At 45.3% G+C, this 22,448-nt stretch overlaps 3 protein-coding genes across 3 annotated transcripts; 1 reads left to right on the top strand and 2 right to left on the bottom strand.

Annotated features, from left to right (window-relative positions):
- The first annotated feature begins 1,190 nt into the window (after positions 1 to 1,190).
- On the top strand, positions 1,191 to 1,718 carry LOC123397367. Its single transcript, XM_045091936.1, has one exon. It carries the CDS (start codon positions 1,191 to 1,193, stop codon positions 1,716 to 1,718), a length of 528 nt encoding a protein of 175 aa, XP_044947871.1.
- A 3,012-nt stretch (positions 1,719 to 4,730) lies between these two features.
- LOC123399410 (MDIS1-interacting receptor like kinase 1-like) lies at positions 4,731 to 7,220 on the bottom strand. Its single transcript, XM_045093825.1, has one exon. The coding sequence runs from the start codon at positions 7,105 to 7,107 to the stop codon at positions 4,945 to 4,947; it is 2,163 nt and encodes a 720-aa protein (XP_044949760.1). The 5' UTR covers positions 7,108 to 7,220; the 3' UTR covers positions 4,731 to 4,944.
- A 10,354-nt stretch (positions 7,221 to 17,574) lies between these two features.
- LOC123452876 lies at positions 17,575 to 18,210 on the bottom strand. The gene is made up of 2 exons (XM_045129603.1): positions 17,990 to 18,210; positions 17,575 to 17,881 (listed from the first exon to the last, which is right to left on the bottom strand). Exons 1-2 carry the CDS (start codon positions 18,181 to 18,183, stop codon positions 17,827 to 17,829), a joined length of 249 nt encoding a protein of 82 aa, XP_044985538.1. The 5' UTR covers positions 18,184 to 18,210; the 3' UTR covers positions 17,575 to 17,826.
- Between the last annotated feature and the right edge of the window lie 4,238 nt (positions 18,211 to 22,448).

The raw sequence follows: 22,448 nt of genomic DNA, 5'->3' as shown, positions 1-22,448 counted from the left end.
AAATTGTTACTAGTTCTGGTTTTATCCTTTAAGAAAAAAATAAACTGAACTAAAAAATGAGGTTTTCAGAGTAAGAATGAACTAGTGGCATTGGTATTAACTTGAGGAAGAAAGAAACCAAAAACAATCTAAAACTAACAATGAACAACATTGCACACAATATACTCAAAAAGTGCCCATTTTAAAAAATATACAAGAATAAGCATATAGTAGTTGAATTTTCACAAGAGAAAGTTTTCTCAGATGCAATGAATTAGTGACATTGGTATTACTCTTAAATATAACAATAATCAAAACAAAATCAAAATAATGAGGTTTCATATGAAATAATAGTTGAATGGTATTTCCCAATAAGAAGAACTAAATAAATAAATGATGACAAATGGCACATAATCTAAAAAGAGATTGTGTTTTTTATAAAATGTAAAAATACACATATAATAGTAATATTTTCACAATAAATATAATTTTATATTAATAATATTATATTGGAATACATTAATAATATTTTTATAATTTAGGAAATTTATTATAGTTCATAAATATTGTTTTATTTATGTAATTACATAAAATATTTTAATAATTATAGGATAAAATTAACAAACTTTTAAATAAGAACATTTCTTACAGTTATATGAGCATTTGTATGTATAATATTTTTCATTTAGATATTTTTATAGAATCCTAAGAAAGGAAAATAAACTAACTTCTCTAAATGGGCCGCGGTGACTGCAGCCCATTAAAGCCTTATGAACGTGCTCGTTTATACTCCCTCCATTCCTAAATATAAGTCTTTTTAGAGATTTTACTAAAGGACTACATACGGAGCAAAATGAATGAATCTATACTCTAAAGTATGTCTATATACATCCGTATGTAGTCCCTCTAGTGAAACCTCTTAAAAGACTTATATTTAGGAACGGAGGAAGTAAGTTATTAAGAGCATCTCTAACAGTAGGTGTAAAAAACACGCGCGGGGAAATTGCATTTTAGCGCGGGGGGAGCAGTTGCGCGCTCCAATGGTCGCCAAAGATTCCGGCGCGCGAAAAAAGATGGCACGACATGCGGCGCTCGACGCGCACTATAAATACAACGTCTCTTCCACGCGTCCTTCCATCGCTCCCACTCGCCCTGGCCTCGCCACACACCCTCTACCGATCTCTTTCTCGCCTCGACGCCACAGCACCATCATGTCGTCGCGCCACCGCGGAACTTTGGGCTACCGCGGCGTCCGCGCGCGCCCCTCCGGCACCTTCTACGCCGAGATTCGCTCCGGCGACATGCGCCTCGGCGTCGGCACGTTCGACACTGCCGACAATGCCGCCCGCGCATACGACGCGGCGGCGTGGCGCCTCAATCGGCCTGGTAGGAAGAAGAATTCCCCCGAGGTGATGACGCGTGAGTGGGCGCACAGGGTCGCGCCTCCCCCACGGGTTGTTGCCGAAGAGGACCATCACCGGCACCGGAGGCAGGAGCACCGCCTCGGCATCGCTGAGATGAACAAACATGCCATGATGGAGTGGTGCCGACAGTTCCCGCAGGACGTGCTCAACGAGGGCGCATTCTTCGTGCAAAGGAGGGCGAAGAGGATGACGGAGCAAGCCGGCTATCGTGAAGATAGGCGTATGCGGAAGCAAGCCGCACTCTTCGAGATGGAGCTTAGGAAGAGTCAACTTGGTCCTCCGACGATGAACATTGGGCTGACGCCTTCATCATGACTGAGGAATGAGACACCAGCGCGTCTGAGGAAGACGACGAGGAGTAGCTTATCGTTTTTTTATTCTTTTTTATTATGTACAATGAACTATCGACAAGGAGTATCTCTATCTATGAACTATCTAGACTATGTATCGACAAGGAGTGGTTTCTATCTATCTAGACTATATATGTCCATCATCTTACTTATATCTCTAATTTTTAGCGCTTCTGCTCGAGCGGGGCGCGCGCATTTGTTTTCAACGGTCGCTGGAGCCAGCACTCTGTGGCACGTAAAAGAATGCTATTCCCGTGCTGTAAAATGTTCTTTTACACGTCGTGCGTTGCGTGTCTGTTGAAGATGCTCTAAGAGCATCTCCAACAGCCGCGCTACGCGCCGCGTCCAAAAAATGCATTTGCCGCGCGCGCTTCGGCTGTTTTAGCGCGGGGATAGGCGCCGGCTCCAACAGCCGCGCTATAATGCAGCGCGCGCGCGCCGCTCCAGCGGTGCCCAAAAATGCAGCGCGCGCAGCAAGCACAAACAACATATAATTTCAAAAAATAGGAGAAAAACCATCAAACAAACAAAATAAATCAACAATAAATAGTTATTACAACTCAAACAAATAGTTTATCGTTCAGTACAACAAATACAATAAACACAACCAATAGTTCATGAACAATACAATACAAATAATGCAATCAAATCATGCTCTTTGTCGTCCATGCCATGCCCACCACTCTTCAATCAGATCCTTCTGAAGATCATTGTGCGTTGCGGGACGCCGAATGGCATGATAGGAGGCAACAAAACGGGCTACCCTTTCAGCCCTCCGTCGCACTCGCACGGGATGTCCCAAGAGCTCATACTGTGAGTAGTCTAAATCTTGGCCACGCTCATTCTCGATGACCATGTTGTGCATGATCACACAAGCGTGCATGATGTACCAAAGCATTTTTTGATCCCAAAATCTAGCCGGTCCTCTCACAATAGCAAATTGGGCTTGCAAAATCCCAAATGCTCTCTCCACATCTTTTCTAGCAGCCGCCTGAGCATTGTGGAAATCAAGATTTTTCTTACCTTCTGGCTTTTTCAACGGCTTCACGAAGGTTTGCCACTTTGGATAGATGCCATCCGCTAGATAATAGCCATAGTTGTACGTATGGCTATTTGCTACAAACTGCACCGGTGGCAACTCACCATTCGCAATCTTATTCATCAGTGGTGACCGGTTGACAACATTGATGTCATTCAAAGATCCAGGCATTCCAAATAATGCATGCCAAATCCAAGTCTCCTGATCGGCCACCGCTTCAAGGATTATAGTGGAACCCTTTTTTTGGCCGTGGAATTGTCCATGCCATGCCTTTGGACAATTCTTCCAACTCCAATGCATGCAATCTATTGAGCCGAGCATGCCAGGAAAGCCGCGAGATTTGTTCATCGCCAATAGCCTTGCGGCGTCTTCAGCAGTGGGAGATCTCAAATACTCCTCGCCAAACACTTGCACAATTCCCACTGCAAAGCGCTTGACACACATGATGGCTTGGCTCTCACCCATAGCCAAGTGATCATCAACTAGATCGCCGGGATACCGTATGCCAACATACGCAAAGCGGCTGTCACCTTCAGAAAGGTGCTATGCCCGAGCTCTCCGGCGGCATTCCTCCTTTGCTGGAAAAACCGGTCATGGCTCGCTAGTTTCTCTGCAATGCGCTTGAACAAGTCTGTGCTCATCCTAAACCGGCGACGAAAATACGACTCCGGGTATGTGGGATTCTCCACGAAATAGTTCTTCATCAATCTGTTATGGGCATCAATCCTATCTCTCCAAATTTTATCCCGACCCATAACCGAACCACTGTGCTTCGGTTTTTTATTGATATGCATAGCTATGATCATTGCAAGATCCTCCTCCTCTTCCATATCAAATTCTTCTTCGGAAGAATCATACGACGAACTCATCTACAATGTTCAATACTATACTATCAAAACTACAATTCAAAACATGCACCAAATTCATAGTTTGGAGCAATACATACCTTGTAGGTGTTTCGTCGAACACCTTGCGGGCGCGGCGCGGCAGCGAGCCCTCGGGCGCTGTTCCTCGGACGTCGGAGGCGCGCGAGGGCCGGCCGGACTAGGAGGGAGTGGGGCGGAAGCGCGGCGGCGCGGGGAGGCCGGGGAAGCGACTGGAACGGTCGCCGGGGGGCGCGGCGCGGCGGCCGCAGCGGAGACAGACCGGGGAAGCGCTTGAGCGGTCGCCGGCGGGTGCGGGCGGCGACGGCGGCGCGGGGATAGGCCGGGGAAGCGCTGAACGGTCGCCGGGGGCGCGAGCGGCGGCGGCGGCGCGGTCGGACGGGGGCGGCGGCGCGGTCGCGAGAGTGGAGGAGGGAGCGAGCGAGCGCGGAAGAGAGCAGTGGCGAGCGCGGAAGAGTCGCGCGCGCGCGAGCCGGCGCAGCAAATAACGGGCGCGGGATTGCGTTTCGGCCAGCGCGCTGAATTGAAAATGGCGCGCGCGCCGTTTTTGCGCGTCGTTGGAGCTGCCCGCCGCGTCGTGCGCGCTAAAACTGCCATTGCGCGCCGTTTTTGCGCGTCGTTGGAGCTGCCCGCCGCGTCGTGCGCGCTAAAACTGCCATTTTTACGGCACGGCGCTTGTATAACGCGGTTGTTGGAGATGCTCTAAGGAAAGAAAGCCCGTTTGAAACCAAAGTTAGACTTGGTGTGGTGCCTACGACGAGAATGGAATATGACGTGTGATCGACCCCGTGCTATGCAATATTTTGCGTCCCAATTTCCTTTTTGTAATGTGCCCTCACACGTGATGCCCGATCGCCATAGAGACATTTCATTGTTCTTTCAGAGAAAAAAATTGAAGGGCATTTTTGTAAAAAAATAAAATTCCTGACGGGTTATCATAAAAAACCACGGCACAAGCCCTCGTCCGGATCTTCCAGTCACCGACACTAAGTCTCACACCATGTTGACGCGCCTCGTCATCATTCTATACGTTTACAAACATGATTAGCACAATAGATGAATGTCCAAGTCATGTTCTGTCACTTGTTCAATGTATGTCACAAATTTTAACATCAAACTAATTTTTCTCACCGAGTTCAGCAGCATATGGTGTAGTTGACTCTTTTAATTTCAGTACCCATCCACTTTTTCCCAATCCATCCATGCATTTTCTTCTTCTTCTTATCCTGTGGACTTTTTGATTGATTTTTGTTCTTCTGTAAACCACTTCATGAGGCGATGTTGCCCTCCTTGACGCACGCGATCACCTTGCCACCGGTGAAACCTAGCCGCTGGAACGCCGCCGAGTCGGTCCCGGCCTCTTTGGCGGCGTCGCAGCATACAGCACCACTGGCGTACCACTGCTGGTACAGCACCTTACCTAGGAAGGCGGCTCCGCAAGCCACGAGTGTGAGCGAGATGCCGATCACCCACCCGGCGGCGATGTTGTGCTTCGTGTGCGAGCGCCGGTGTATGGAGGACGAAGCCCGCGGAGCGCTGGCCGTGCACGACGGCAGGACGCCGCCGCAGAGGCCCGGGTTCCCGGCGAGGTCGTCCGGGTTGATCGTCCTCAGCAGCCCCGTCGCCGGCACGGGACCGGTGAGGTTGTTGTGCGCCACGCTGAGCATCTCGAGCGCCGGCGAGCTGCCCAGATTGCTCGGTATCTCGCCGCAGAGGAGGTTGTTGGAGAGGTCGAGGACGGACAGTGCCGGCATCGTGGCGAACGCCATGGGGATCTCGCCGGTGAGGCGGTTGCTCCTGAGGATCAGCGAGGCGAGCCGCTGGCACGACGCGAGGCCCGCCGGGATCGCGCCGGAGAGCTGGTTGCCCGACAGGTCGAGCGTGGAGAGTGCCCGGCAACTTCCCAGCTCGTCCGGCACGCCTCCGGTCAGCTTGTTCCCCGCTGCGGCGAACGTCTGCAGCGTCGGAATGGATAGGATGCGCGGCGGCAGTGCCGACCGCAGCCGGTTGCGCGAGAGGTCGATGAAGGAGAGCGATGTCGAGAGCGCCAGGTCGTCCGGGATCTCGCCGGAGAGCCTATTCCCGGCCAGCTCTAGGCGATCCAGGCGATGCAACCGCCCAAGCGCCGTCGGCACAGCGCCGTTCAGCCGGTTGTTGTGCGCGCGCAGGCGGACCAGAGACGAGCACGTGGTGAGGCTCGCCGGGATCGGGCCCGTGAAAGCATTGTTGAACAGTATCAGCCCGGTCAGGTTGCCGCTGCGGCAGAGGCCGGCGGGCACCGGCCCAGAGAGCGCGTTCGTCGACGCGTCGAGCCACTGCAGTGGCTGCGCGGCGCCGAGCGACGGCGGCAGCGGGCCGGTGAGGGAGTTGTTCCACAGCTGGAGCACCTCTAGCCTGGGAAGCTCGCCGACGCCCGATGGGATGTCGCCCTTGAGCCGGTTGCACATGAGGTTGAGCAGCTGCAGGTTGCCGAGCTGAGCCACCTCCGGTGGAATCGCGCCAGTGAGCGCGTTCTCGGAGAGGTCGAGCATGACGAGGGAGGACAGGTTGCCCAGCTCCTTGGGTATCTCGCCCCCAACGTTGTTCCCGTAAAGGAACACGGTCTCTAGCGCCGGCAGCCGGCCGAGCTCGCGTGGGATGGGGCCTTCCAACCCGCTGATCGCCATGTCAAGGTACCGGAGGTTCTTGAGCTTGCCAATGGCCGCCGGGATAGGTCCGGTGAACTCGTTGTAACCGATGATGATCTGCTCCAACGCCGTGAGCTCGAATAGCTCAGCCGGGAGAGCGCCACTGAGGTTGTTGCCAGCGAGCCCCAAGAACTTGAGCTTCCGGAGTTTGCCGTAGCTCTCGGGGATCGTGCCGAAGAAGAAGCCCCCTCTGACGTCGAGCGTCTCGAGCTCGGTGGCATTGCCGACGTCTACCGGGAGCAGGTCGACAAAGTTGTTGCCAGACGCGTTGAAGTGAGCCAGCGAGGCGCACGAGCCGAGGCCGGCCGGGAACCGGCCGGCGAAGCCGTTGTCGCTGACGTCGAACTCCCGGAGCGTCGGGATCGACACCAAAGCCGCGGGCAGCCCGCCCGTGAACGCGTTGCCCCGGAGCACGACCGAGGTGAGCGCGGCGAGGCCGAGGACGTCGTCCGGAATGGCGCCGCTCAGTTTCATCCCCGCGAGGTCAAGGCCGGTGACCGCGCCCCGCTCGTCGCAGCGCACGCCCTTCCAGCCGCAATGCGGCGCCGAGCCCCAGCCCCGGAGCTCCCCCAGTGGGTCGACGAGCGAGGCCCTGATGGCCAGCAGCATCGCCGCCTCATCGTCCGTGGCGGCAGTGCCATTGGACGCCCCGGCGCAGCAGCAGCACACAAGCGACAATGAGAAGAAGACTAAGAAGAAGAAGAAGCGTGCCTCGCTGCTCAGCTGAGCTGTAGCACTCGCCATGCTCGTGAGCTCGTCTCTCCCTCGATTCTCCACTCCTAATCCTTGATCAGTTAGCTTTGTGTTTCCATCAACAAGCTTGTTTGAAGCAATAGGGAAATGGAGGGAAACTAATAGCAAGGTGAGTGAGAGCACCATGCGATCTTCCCAAGTCATAGTCAACCAAAAACTCACCCTAAAAAACTTAAAAAACTGTAAAATTGCTTTAAAAAAATATTGTTGTGTTTTCAGTTGATTGCGTTGCGAGTTGACGACTCTTAATTACAAAATTCAGTCAGCAATCACATCTTCTTAGTTTTACCAAATCTTTGTAAGACTTGGTCATTCGAAATTTTCATCCGACAAAAAGCCCGAAGCTTGTAAATCTTTACCTAATAATAAAGAGGCTATCGCTTTCGTCGGAAAACCCACCGAGTTGATTTTACAAAAAAACTCTTACTGTTTATGACATTAAACTCGTAGTATATATTAAATATTTTTTAAAATACTCATATCTTTTAAACCGTAACTCCAAATTTAACATGTTATATATGGAATTTGATTAGAAAAATATGTAGAATTTAAATATGATATTATTTTATCTGTTAAACGTTTAATAAAAATACTATCTAGGGTGCAATCTTAATAAATAAGTCATTATTCGTCTTTCTTTCATACCGGTACTCATCCGGGTTGGGGATAAACACGTCAACAAAATCAGGATTAGAGATGAAACTGAAGGTCACTTGACTGATTCTTTGTACGTATTAAATCTACATGCAAGCCGTGTTAAAATAGAAGACCTGTGAAATTTTGAACTGTATTTTTGTAGGATAAGACCATCTTTATTTGTATCGTAACTATAAATTCTTAAATTATAGACATTTTTTATAAATTAGAAGTGTGTGCCGTGTGGTATTTCTTTCTCCCGTTGCAACGCATGAGCCCTTTTGCTAGTTTGGTAAAAATATTGTTGCATTTTCAGCTGACGGCACCATGCATGGCTAAGCAAGTCAACCCACATTAATTACAAAATCCAGTCAAGGATATCATCTTCTTAGTTATTACCAAATGGCTATAGTTGACGCATGCATTCGTGGCTGTATTTTATTAACACAATATACACACGCATACATTCACTATTATAAACGCACACATGCATACTCTACTTCTATGAGCATCTTTGAAAGACTGAGCCGACATAACATCTTAAAATTCACGAAGTTATCATAGGGGTCTCGTCATCGACGTAAACGCCTTCTTCCACTAAATACGCACATTGTCAGAAATCCTGAAATAAATCCGAAAATAATGCGAGCATCAGGACTTAAATTCTGATGGACTGAAAAATATCACTGACCATTTAACCACCCAACCACATGTTAGTTCGTCATGCATACTTGGCTTGATGCAGGACTTCTCGACTAAAAAGAGTGACAACCAAGCTAAAGAACTTTCTAAGGATAATGCACTTGGCACTCCATGTTGAAGAACAAAATGAAAAGGAAAGAAATGGTTTATGTGAAGAAGAAGCACAGAGATTCCCATTTTTCATCTGGACTTCATGAATATTAGTGACGTGTTTTTCTCTAGGGACCGATTAAAAGTCAATCAAATTAAATTAAATTAAATTTTAGGTAAATCGGTGACCCCCAAACTCGTTTTCAGTTAAGCGTGTGTTCCTACGTGACGAGTTACCATCCGCCACATATGCACATAGTAGATTATACATAGTCCTATCCCTACTTGCATTGTACTCCTACAAGTCTCGTCTCTACAAAGTCATGCCTCTATAGTACTTTCTTCGTCCCATAATCTTTACCTAATAATAAAGAGGCTATCGCTTCTGTCGGAAAATCCACCGAGGTGATTTTACAAAAAAGCCCTTACTATTTATGACATTAAACTCGTAGTATATATTAAATGTTTTTTAAAATACTCATATCTTTTAAACTGTAACTCCAAATTTAACATATTATATATGGAATTTGATTAGAAAAATATGTAGAATTTAAATATGATATTATTTTATCTGTTAAACGTTTAATAAAAATACTATCTAGGATGCAATCTTAATAAATAAGTCATTATTCGTCTTTCTTTCAACTCCGGGTTGAAGATGAACACGTCAACAAAATCAGGATTAGAGATGAAACTGAAGGTCACTTGATTGATTCTTTGTACGTATTAAATTTACATGCAAGCCGTGTTAAAATAGAAGACCTGTGAAATTTTGAACTGCATTGTGAAATTTTGAACTGCATTTTTGTAGGATAAAACCATCTTTATTTATGTCATAACTACAAATTCTCAGATTATAGACCATTTTTTATAAATTAAGAGCGTGTGGTATTTCTTTCTCCCATTGCAACCCATGAGCCCTTTTGCTATCTATACCTAATAATAAAGAGGCTATTGCTTCTGTCGGAAAATCCACCGCGGTATTTTTATAAAAAAGCTCCTGTAATTTTTGTTATTCAACCCGCGCTCCATCATTATTTTAATAAATTGAAGTGACTATAAAAAAATTAAAAGCGTGTGGTATTTTTTTCTCCCGTTGCAACGCACGGGCCCTTTTGCTAGTATAATAGTATTTTGATATACTATACTAATATGAAAAACATTAAGGAACGGAGGGAGTAATTTCTAGAAGCACATCATATGAGCTAGCTTAGAGCAACTCTAGCAGACCCCGTAAAACGGCCGGCCCGCAAAAAATCCGGCGATTATACGGGTTTGGGCTTATTTTCCTGCCAGAACAGACACTGCAAATGTGGCCCGACCTAAAAATTTTGCGGTGGTCTGTAAACGCGACCCCTCGACCGGTATAACTGCGGGTTCGACCGCTGGATGCGGGTCGAAACCCTATCCCTCCGCCGCCGCGAAAAGCCCCCCCACCTCACCAACGGCGCCTCCAATCCACCGCCGCGCGCCTCCATTCGCCGCGTAGCCGCTCCAATCCACCGTCGCGCATGGCCAGCTCCGGTAGTCGTAAGGACAACGACCCCGAGAGGGCTCGCCGCGTCAGATCCGACGCCGCCCGTAAAGCGCGCCGCCCGCCGGTACACGCACTGGGGCCTGACGCCGCCGTCGTCGCTCCTCCGCTGCGAGACAGAGGAGTACAACCGCACGCGCGGTCGCCTCTTCTCCGACAGCAGCTCAATCGAGGCGCCGAACTCCCGCTCGTCCTCCTCCGTCTCACCGGTGAAGAGGGAGCTTGAAGAGCTCCCGTCGGTGAAGATGGAGCCGGAGGCCGAGGCGGTGCCGGAGCGACGTGCCGGGGCCGTCGTCGGACCGGAGGACTTCCTCCCTCCGGCGGAGGCGGATAGCCTCCTGCCCGTGCTGCTGGCGCGGAGTGCACGGGAGGCCGAAGAGTACCAGCAGCGGCGTCGGAGGGAGGAGGAGATCGACACCGTGCTCTACGAGCAGGGTGTCGCGTCGGCCATCGCCTTCGGCCACAAGGTGGAGGAGTGGCGCCGCAAAGCTACTGCGTAGAAGCGTATCTACGTCGATCTCTCCTCCGACGAGGACGACTACTGAATGTAGGCCATCTACTACTGCACGAGCTCGACTTCCGTGAGCTCCATTTTGCGTAGTGCGGTAGTAGCTCCAGTAGGCGATGCCCCCCTCTAGTACTGATGAATGTAGTGTTGTATGATCATGAATGTAGTGTTGTATGATCATGATTGTGGTTCTGAACATGCCCGCGAATGTTTATTTTTCAAATTATGCAGTTTCATTATGCGGGTTTTGTTCTGCAGCGCAACTTTTCGTCCCGCAAAACCCCACTTCGACGAACTGCAAAACGCGTTTGCAGGTCGTGAATGTACAGGGTCTGCTAGAGTTGCTCTTAACATGTTGGCCGGCTAGCTACCTGCATACGCACCACACGCGCTTGCGATCCTCGTGCGAGTGGCTGCCATTTCATTGATAAAAAACATCCCTACCGGCTACCGCCAGGAATTTAGGACAGTAAAACTGGACCTAAACGGAGCTCTCTAACGACCTGAACATTTTTTTACCGTTGGATCCCGTGCTTTGGACATTCCTGACCATTGGATCGAATTCTAATCGCGAACTGGGCCAGCTGTCCTAGAGGGCTGCTATTCTGGGAGCGGAAACCGTGATATGTGGTTAATTTGGCCGTCTACCTCCCGAAGTCCATACTTCCAGCCTCGGTCGGCCCCCTCCATTTTAGTGTTCCAGCCCATTCTCACCATATCACATTCCCTCATCCCCTCGTCTAATCCAATCGACCTGGGCGAAACAGCCCTACAGATAGGCGACAACGCCGCCGCTGGCGAATCCTCTCTTCCTCGATCGCTCCCTTCATCTGACGCTGCTATTTCCCATGTGGCCTCCTTATCCCACTGTTTTATGCCGACCGGAGGTGAGAGTAAGATGAGAGGATGACTTGGGGAAGAAGGGAAGGCGAGTCACATCTGGTTCGCCTCGATCCTTCTCCTCTCATGACGTATGTGCGCCGCCGCCATGCCCTCTATCCGGAGGGCGAAGGGACGTGAAGAGAAGTTTGGCGTCCCCCACGACGAGCGGCGGCACCCGAGACAACAGCTCCCCTGGCGGTGTGCCGGTTCCCAGGCGCAACTGTTGTCAAAGATGGCCGCCACTCTTTCGCCCTACAACCGCGCTGACACGGCCCTATGCCTTCGCGTGCATCTACGAGGAGGAACTATGTGTTACGGAATTCATTTTTCCATCCCATCTCCCCTTCACTTCTTTTTTGCTTCCACAAAGTTTGATTTTGATAAACCTGATGTTAATACAGACAGAAAATTTCAGTAGGTTTGGCGATATTATAGGGTACTTAATTTCTAATTATGGTACAATGGTTAGACAAGAGAACCAAGCTTCTAAGATTAATGTTTACACGTTTTCCTTCTGTGTCGATTCTGAAGGGTGGGCTTGTCTAGGATGTGGTACCTATTCAACTTCACTATATACAATCCCAAAGACAGCCTATATCTTAATACTTGTTTATATTTTATAATGCTTATTATTTGTCTTGACTATACTATTTAGTTGTATTTAATACATACATTTGTGTGTCTGTTGTCATACCAAACCAATTTGTATATGTACGTACACTTTGCTCTCACTGAATGTATATGAGATTTCTCTTGTGTACAAAATAATTAACATATGGTTATGATTATGCAAATTTAATAAGTTCAATGTGATCAAATATTTATGAAATTTTCTGTTATTTTTCGTACAAATAGATGCGCGCGGCAACATGTCATTGATGATGTTTTTTTTGTTAATGCTGCAAACGAATTCTGAAGGGTTAGTTTTTCATCCTGTGAACTATAGAGTAGCACTCCTCTCGCTGTAGGTCCCCATGTTTATTTCAACCTCCATCCGGTGATGATCTATTCATGTCATATGGATCCTCCTGCCATTCTTGATTGCCTGTAACTACGGCAATTCTATAATTGATGGAACTTGGGATGATGAGGTGATCAATTGCTGCCTATGGTTCAGATTTAGAGGAAACACAAGGTAAAAGATTGGCAAGGCTTTTAGAATTATCTCTCTCTTTGTTCCCAATAATCTATCCAAAGAGTATTATTGTTAGTGAATGCTAAATTTTTGATACTTGTTCTCAGGTTGTTTCAGAATCTATATGGATTTATATTGGACACAGGGAGACTGTTTCACATCTGAAAATTATTCTCCTAACTTACAGGTTACACCTTCCCCTATAACTCTTCTGGTTTAGCTCTTTAGTTTAATACAAGTCGAGGTTATTTATATCTGAGTAGGGTAGAAATGAACCAAAAGGAAAAAACAGCAGTCCAGTTGTCCTTAAATCCAAGCAACTTATTTCGTATTTAACATCTATATTTCATTTCACCGTATATATACAAATTTCTTAACATTATACTGAAGAAATGGATGGGTGCGGCAATGCGCGCCGCCGAAGATCTAGTGCTTCTCTAAAATGCAACACCTACAAGGAGGTTCCAACCGATCGTCTTTTCGGTGAGACATGACTTTCATTCCGACCACACAATCCCCATATAATATATAACGAAGGTTGTGCTTGATGGCAAAATATATTTTGTAACTATTTTTAGAATACCTTTTTCTGTCATCCACCGATCGCTTGATCAAACTCTTTGTCGCTCCGTCTGCTAAATGAATGAGAAACCAGCAACGTTGCCAGTTCAAAAAATATTGTTATAATACGACAATTTGTTTAACTACCATGATTTTCACTTTTTTGTGTGTGTTGTCAACCCGACAACCAAAAAAAGAATAAGGGTTGGTCGCCTTAAACTCTAATACTTTTGATGGTGTCACCTTAAAGAAAAAAAAATAAAAATAGAGAAACATGGAGTTTTCTAAAACAATGAATTAGAGGCATCGATATTATCCATAAAACCAAAAACTAAAAATAAAAAATAAAATAATGATGAAATTAGCACACAATTTACATAGGAGGTAGGATTTTTATAATATACAACGCATATAATAGTGGAATTTTCAAAGAAGGATGAATTATTGATATTGTATTAACACAAAAAAGAAAGAAAATGAATAAAACCAAAATAATGAAGTTTCTAAAAAATAATGAATTAGTGGCTTACCCTTTAAAAACATGAACACAAACTAACGCTGAATCAAAATGATGATGGTTTCTAAGAAAGGATGAACTAGTGCCATTGATATTACCCTTCAATTATAAGAAAATAAGTATAATTAATTGCAAAAAATGCACATAATTTAAACAAAAAATATTATTTCTACTAATGTGCAAAAAATAGCATATAATAGTGGAATTTCCACACACAAAAAAGTTTCGCTAGAAGAAATGAATTAATGGTTGTGCAATTAACACCAAGGAAATAAAACTAAATAAATATATAAAATAGAAATAATGAAATTTATGAACAAATAAATACTTACTAGTTTCGGTATTAGCATGTAAGAAAAAATAAATTGAAATAAAAACAAAAAAAATGAGGTTTTCAAAGTAAGAATAAACTAGTGGCATTGGTATTAACTTCAAGAAGAACGAAACCGAAAACAATTAAAGACTACCAGTGAACAACATTGCACACAGTATACTCAAAAGGAGCCTATTTTAAAAAATACAAGAATAAGCATATAATAGTTGGATTTTCACCAAAGAAAGTTTTCTCAGAAATAATGAATTAGTGACATTGGTATTACTCTTAAATATAATGATAATCAAAACAAAATCAAAATAATGAGGTTTCATGAGAAATAATAGTTGAATGGTATTTCCCTTTAAGAAGAAAGAAATAAACAAATGACGAAAAAGTCCCAGAATTTAAACACAGATTGTGTTTTTTATAAAATGTAAAAATGCACATACAATAGTAATATTCCACAAAAAATAAAACTTTGTAAGAAGTAATGTATTATAGCCCAAATAGAAGAAATAAAAAAAATACAAAACAATAATGAAGTTTTCTAATTAAGAATAAATTTGTGTCATTCGTATTACATTTTCAAAAAACGGCAAGAAACAAATAATGGCAAATTTTCCACACAAATTACAATTTTTTTAATCATCATAAATAATAATAATAATAATAATAATAATACTTGTAATAATAATAATAATAATAATAATAACAATAAGGTCGAATTTTGGCCAAAAAAAGTTTTGTAAGAAGGAATGAATTAACAACATTGGCATCACCCTTCAAGAAATAAACAAAATGAGTTTTTTAAGGAAGAATGAACTAGTGTCATTCCTATTAACTTTCAAGAAGAACGAAATAACAAATAATAATGGAAAATTTGCATATAATTTACTTAGAATTTTTTTCTTTCCTATAATAATGAAACTTCGCAAAATAATGTTTTTAAGAATGAATGAATTAGTGGCATTGGTATTACCCTTATATAAAAATAAATTTAAATATAATATAATATAAAACAACAACAATAATATTTTCTAAGAAATAGTATATTAGTGGCAATGGTATTACCTTTTAAGAAGAAAATAAATTAGTAAACTTTCACACAACTTTGTGCTAAAATTACACTTGTTAAATATGCAAAAGTAAGCATATGATAGTGTAATTTGCACACTGTATTGTTATTTAAAACGCATACTGTATAGTACTTGCCTATGCACATTTCCACTAATCAAACATGCCAAAAATACCCATGTAGAAAAAATAAAAATCTACAAAAATGCAAAAACAAAACACATACAAAAACAATAGGCAATGTGTGGCAGACATCAAGAACGATACAAAAGTCAACTTCTCCAAAATAGGGGCAAGTCAAACATGCAGCCAAAGAAACAATCGACTAACCGCAAAGAGGGACAATTCCAAAATCAGCAGAAGGAGCCAAGAAACAACACAATACAAATCTTGACAAAAGAGAAATCAACGATCAAAATTGACTTACCCACATTTAGAAATCAGGCGACTTACATATATATAGCTAGATTGTTTTCTCTAGCTGTTCTAAACAGGTTGCAAAATGGAGAAAAACAGTCTTTGTGAATATTGTGAACAACAGGAAAAGAACATATCATTTTTGGCAGAAGTACATTACGACATTCAGTCAAACAACATGTCGACGATGCCCGATCGCATCTTCTTGTTAACCGCAAACGGAAGGGAAATGGCTAAAGAACTTTCTCCTCTTGCTCCAGGTCCAGACGGGCGCTCTTGCCGGTAGCCCTGCAAACCAAATCAAACCAAACGAAACCAACGATCATGGTTATCTCTTTGTTCCCGCCGCCCATGGTTACGTACAGAGCGCGCGCAATGCAATGCATGCGTACGTACTTCTCGATGAGGCCCGTGACGATGCGGTAGCCGAGGTGGCCACTCGGGGGCTCCAATAGTTGAATGCAATGCATACAAGAATAAGCATCTAATAGTTGAATGTTCACCAAAAAAAGTTTTCTCGGAAGCAATGAATTAGTGACATTGGTATTGCTCATAAATATAATGATAATAAAAAAAATCAAAATAATGAGGTTTCATGAGAAATAATAGTTCAATGGTATTTCCCTTCAAGAAGAAAGAAATAAATAAATGACAAAACAATGGCTCAGAATTTAAAGAGAGATTGTGTTTTTATAAAATGTAAAAATACACATATAATAGTAATATTTTCACAAAAAATATATTTTTGTACTCCCTTCATTCCTTTATATAAGGTGTATTTGTTTTTTGATAAAATTCTACAATATAAGGTGCATTTCTTGTAAATCCTTGTAATTCCCTTATTAGCTCTCTAGAAAAAGGAAAGTATCTCTCTCACGATTGCGTGTATCTTTAATTGTATGAGAAAAAGGAAACTATCTCTCTCTCGATTGCGTATATATCTTACTTTCCTAGACTCATTGATTTACTTGCCACTAACCAATAAATTTGTCAAGGTTAAATTTGTCCTAACACCTCTATTATTATGTGCCTTGATCACCGTGCCAAAAATTATACACCTTACATAAAGGAATGGAGGGAGTAAGAAGTAATGTATGATTGGCAGTGATATTCCCAAAAAGAAGATAAAAGAAAATAAACAAATAAAATAAAATACAATAATGAAGTTTCCTAATTAATAATAAATTTGTCTCATTCGTATTACATTTTTAGAAAACAGTTAGAAACAAATAATGAAAAAATTTCCACACAATTTACACACAAATCACAAATTTTGTATCATCATAAATAATAAGAATAATCATAATAGTAGTAGTAATGATAATAATAATAATATAAAAGGAATTTTGGCCAAAAAAAAGTTTCGTAAGAAGAAGTGAATTAACGACATTGGTATTGCCCTTCAAGAAATAAAAAAAATGATATTTTAAGGAAGAATGAATTAGGGTCATTCCTATTACCTTTTAAGAAGAAAGAGATAACAAATAATAATGGAAAAAATTGCATATAATTTACTCAGAATTTTTCTTCCCTATAATAATGAAATTTTGCAAAATAATGCTTTTAAGAATGAATGAATTAGTGACATTGGTATTACCCTTAAAAATAAATTTAAATAAAATCTAATATAAAACAACAATAATAATATTTTCTAAGAAATAGTATATTAGTGGCAATGGTATTACCTTTTAAGAAGAAAATAAATTAGTAAACTTTCACACAACTTTGTGCTAAAATTACACTTGTTAAATATGCAAAAGTAAGCATATGATAGTGTAATTTGCACACTGTATTGTTATTTAAAACGCATACTGTATAGTACTTGCCTATGTACGTTTCCACTAATCAAACATGCCAAAAATACCCATGTAGAAAAAATAAAAATCTACAAAAATGCAAAAACAAAACACATACAAAAACAATAGGCAATGTGTGGCAGACTTCAAGAACGATACAAAAGTCAACTTCTCCAAAATAGGGGCAAGTCAAACATGCAGCCAAAGAAACAATCGACTAACCGCAAAGAGGGACAATTCCAAAATCAGCAGAAGGAGCCAAGAAACAACACAATACAAATCTTGACAAAAGAGAAATCAACGATCAAAATTGACTTACCCACATTTAGAAATCAGGCGACTTACATATATATAGCTAGATTGTTTTCTCTAGCTGTTCTAAACAGGTTGCAAAATGGAGAAAAACAGTCTTTGTGAATATTGTGAACAACAGGAAAAGAACATATCATTTTTGGCAGAAGTACATTACGACATTCAGTCAAACAGCATGCCGGCGATGCGCGATCGCATCTTCTTGTTAACCGCAAACGGGAGGAAAATGGCTAAAGAACTTTCTCCTCTTGCTCCAGGTCCAGACGGGCGCTCTTGCCGGTAGCCCTGCAAACCAAATCAAACCAAACGAAACCAACGATCATGGTTATCTCTCTGTTCCCGCCGCCCATGGTTACGTACAGAGCGCGCGCAATGCAATGCATGCGTACGTACTTCTCGATGAGGCCCGTGACGATGCGGTAGCCGAGGTGGCCACTCGGGGGCTCCTGCTCGGCCGGGGCGCTGTCGGCAGCCGGCGGGCTCGTTCCCTCTTCCGCCATGTCCCGGCGCTGCACACGCGCCGTCGCCGTGGCCGTCGAGACGAGCAGCAGCAGAAGCAGGCACACCGTGGTCGTCGTCCTCGCCATCGGTCGTCGCACGTCGTCCCTCCTCCTCTCTGCGCCTCCTCGCTCGGTTGGTTGCCTATAAATAGCTTCTTCAGCGCGTCGGGTTCGGCTATTATAATACCCACGCTGCTCGCTCATGAGCTTGTGGTGGTCACCAAATTAGAAATTTGGGCGATCAGCATATTGGAGCGGTGTTTGCGGCTGGTATCGATCCATCATCCCTGGCGGTGGCTTGGCTGCTCCGGGAGGGGTTCGTTCCAGTGATGCCAGCCAAACTTCCGCCCCTACACTCGACCGGCGATTGATGAGGACATGACTGAGGTAAGAGCATCTACACCCGTTCGCCCCGAGGGACCTGCAATAGCGCCGCATGGGGCGCGCCGGCGAAAAAATCGGTCTCGGGTTCAGGTTCCAGTCGCCCCTCCAAAGGTCGTCTGATTTTTTTTAGGTCAGTCCAAATTCGATCAAAACCGAGCCAAATTTAAAGAAAATTCATAGTTTACATTAAATTTATAAAAAATTAAATAAAAGCATAATTAAACATAAAACTAAACTAAAAACTAGACTACATCGGCCGCTGCCACCACCCGCCGCCGCCTTCTACATGCCGAGGAGTTTCTAGAAAGTGGTGTAGTCACCGTCGCCGTCGTCGTCGTTGCCATCCGCTCCGTCGCCGTCCTTGCTGCACCCCTATCCTAGGTCGCCACGGCAAACGGGGTTCGAAGGCCCCGACGCCTCCTCGTCGCTCTCGTCGAGGATGACGAGACCGTCCTCCTCGCGACCGTGGTGATGGGCGTCGATCTCCTCCAGGGCGTGCCACTCACACTCCATCTCCTCCCGAACGTAGTCGCCTAGCCCCCATTTCAGGGCGGCCTCGTCGGCGGCGGCCATGGCGAGGTGCTCCTGCTTGACGGGCAAGAGCCCTGGCTCTGTCTTCGGCTTGACGAGGCGGGAGGAAGCGCCGGGCTCGTTGATGACGATGACGGTGTTGTGCGTGCACCGCCCTACCGACGTCTCCTATGGCTTCAGATTGATGGGGAGCAAAGCCGGTAATCCGGAGGAGTCGGAGCGGGAGTCGGACGACGAGGACGTCGTCGTCTCCATCCGCCTCGGTGTCCAGGAGCTGCCGCGACGGTGGGAGAAGGCTGGCGACGTTGGATACTCAAACCTCGGCGTGTTGCCGTCCTCGATATGCTCGAGGACGACCTCCAAGGTGCGGCCAGGGACGCCCCACCATTGGCGCCGCCCCTCGGAATTATGGCGGCCACGGGGCTCGACCCCGTTGGTGGCGGCGAGTTGGTCGGCATGACGTCGATCTAAGTACGTTGTCCATGACGCGTTGTTGTCGGGGGAGTATCAAGGGAGGTTGCGCGAGCTCTCCGGCAGACCGAACCGGATGCGCGCGATCTCCGCCCGTCGGTTAGCTCCGGTGGGCGGTGGTGGCATTGGGAGGCCGCGTGCGCTCAACCTCCAGGCCCCCCGCACCCGCATGTCCAGCGGCGCCAGGTAGTCCGCCTCGTAGAGGAGGCGGGCCTCGTCTTCGCGGAGGTGCCGGTGAAGCCATTGGCGGCCGCTCCATCGCTGGGGTAGCGTTCGGCCATCGCTTTTTGAGGGAGAAGATGTTGAAAATATGCCCTAGAGGCAATAATATAATGGTTATTATCACATTTTCTGGTTCATGATAATCGTCTATTGTTCATGCTATAATTGTATTAACAGGAAACAGTAATACAAGTGTGAATAAATAGATCACAATGTGTCCCTAGCAAGCCTCTAGTTGGCTAGCTCGATGATCAATATATGATCATGGTTTCCTGATCATGGGCATTGGATGTCACTGATAACGGGATCACATCATTGGAAGAATGATGTGATGGACAAGACCCAATCCTAAGCGTAGCACTAGATCGTATCACTACTAGGAAAAGGGCTATAGATGATATAGATACTAATGGCGCACCACACAAGCAGTGCGCCACTACTACATGTGAGGTGTGCCATTAGTGTGGTGGACACTAATGGCGCACCACACACTCGGTGCGCCACTACTATATATATATATATTTTTGCAAAACTACTAATGGCGCACCACCAGCTGGTGCGTTAGTAGTGCGCCACTACTATAAATTTTTTTTGGTTTTTTTGCAAACTACTAATGGTGCACCAAAGCTAGTGCGCCATTAGTAACCAATGTTACTAATGGCGCATCTGTTGGTGGTGCGCCACTACTACTTTTTTTTTGCAGAACTACTAATGGCGCACCAGAGGAGGTGCGCCATTAGTAACCTGGGACCAGCTAGATATTTTGGACAGCCACCTACCACACTCACTTTCCCCACTTTCATTCTCTCCACCTCCTCCTCCAAGCTTGTCTCGGGTGCCTCCTCCTCCTCACCTCATTTGCATCATAGATTCACCCAAATTAAGTGGTTAAATTACCTTTTTTGATAGGTAAGTAAGGGGAAAGCTTTTATGTTGTAGATCTACTTTTTTCTCCCTCCAACAACGTGCACATGCACTTTTTATGGCCTAGCTAGATCTACGTATGTTTGTTGTGTTGCATATGTTTGTGGTGTTGCATATATGTTTGTGTTTGCAGGTACCGGTATTTGAAATGCGATAGTTGCCAATATTTTCCCGGAATGTTGATTCATTTCCGTTCCGACGAGAATTTTGCACTATGCATTCTTTTTGTCCTATTTTTAGGCAAAGTCATGCCAATTTTTTTTTTTTGGTTCTAAAATATCGTTTTGCTCTACCCCGCAGGCGACCATGGTCCGCACGATGACCGAAGGCATCGTGAATAGGTTTTTGAGCTCCGCGAAGGCCGAGATGCTTCAAAAGAACGAGACGGAGATAAGATGTCCGTGTCGAAGATGCAAGCTGAAGAGCCTTATGGACCCGGATTCCGTAAAGGTGCGGGACCACCTGCTCTTGCGTGGTTTCATGGATGGCTATCGGTGGCAAGGTGATGAAGATGATTATGAAGTCGTCCATGGGGACCGGGAAAGAAATGAGGAAGGGCATGAGCAAGACAACCGCGGCGAGGGCGGGCGAGAAGACGAAGAATCTCCAGGACACAGTCATCATGTAGAAGATGCCAGACATGATGATGAGGAAGATGCCGGAGCAGACGAAGGGCATGATCATGAAGATGAAGATGCCGGAGCAGACGACGATGGACCATCGATGGCCTGGGTGCAGGACCCTCATATTCAAGAGCTGCTTCCCAAGCAGACGGATAACGCAAGAGCTGCCGCCCGAGAGAAAGCCAAGCTGGATCAACTGGAGATAGACGCGGTTACTCCATTGTATGAAGGATGCAGGCCCGAGAATACCCGCCTGAAAGTAACGCTCATGGCTCTGGAGATGAAGGTAAAACACAAAATGACCGACGCATGCTTCGACGAGAACATGTCATTCTGGTACGAACGTCTTCCCAAGGGGAACAAGTGCCCGACCAGTTTCGAGGAGGCGAAGAAAATCGTGTGTCCTCTGGATTTACCACACGTGAAATACCATGTGTGCATGAACAATTGCATCATTTATCGGGACAAGCACGCGGAGTCTACCATATGTCCGGTGTGCGGCGTTAGTCGATACAAGAAGAGGAAGAAAGCTCCTCGAAAAGTGGTGTGGTACTTTCTTATCACTCCTCGTCTGCAACGGTATTTCGCGGACCCTAAGGTAGCAAAGCTCCTGCGTTGGCACACGGATAGGGAGGAGAAAAAGTGAGAAGATGACGGAAATGATCCGGAGATAAATAAAAAAGACAAGATGCTGAGTCACCCTAAGGATGCGAGCCAGTGGAAAGCGTTGAACTACGAATACCTAGAATTTGGGGACGATCCAAGGAACATCGTGCTGGGCGCGAGCACCGATGGAGTCAATCCGTTTCCCTATGAGAGCCGCACTGCTCATGACGGTGCACGACTATCTCGGTTACGGATATGTCGCGGGGCAGGTGGTCCACGGATTTTCTGGATGCGTCAGGTGCATGGATGACACAATGTATCGCCAGCTAGATAGAGATCCCGGGTCTTCAAAAACCGTGTTCATGGGACATCGAAGGTGGCTTCACGACGATGACACATGGAGAAAACGCAAGGATCTGTTCGATGGTGAAACCGAACCCCGAAGACGCCCCCTTATGAGGAGCGGCGAGGAAATATACGAGCTGTTGAAAAATTGGAAAGAGTGCCCACCGCCGGGAAAGGAGCCAGAGCCGGGACAGAAGCGAAAGGCGCCAGAGCCGCTGCTGAAGGTATGGAAAACGAGGTCTGTTT

The sequence above is a fragment of the Hordeum vulgare genome, chromosome 5H (genome assembly GCF_904849725.1).
Source record: "Hordeum vulgare subsp. vulgare chromosome 5H, MorexV3_pseudomolecules_assembly, whole genome shotgun sequence".
Taxonomy (NCBI): Eukaryota; Viridiplantae; Streptophyta; class Magnoliopsida; order Poales; family Poaceae; genus Hordeum; species Hordeum vulgare.
The sequence above is the reverse complement of the archived record's forward strand: the minus strand, read 5'-3'. Positions and strand labels throughout refer to the sequence as shown.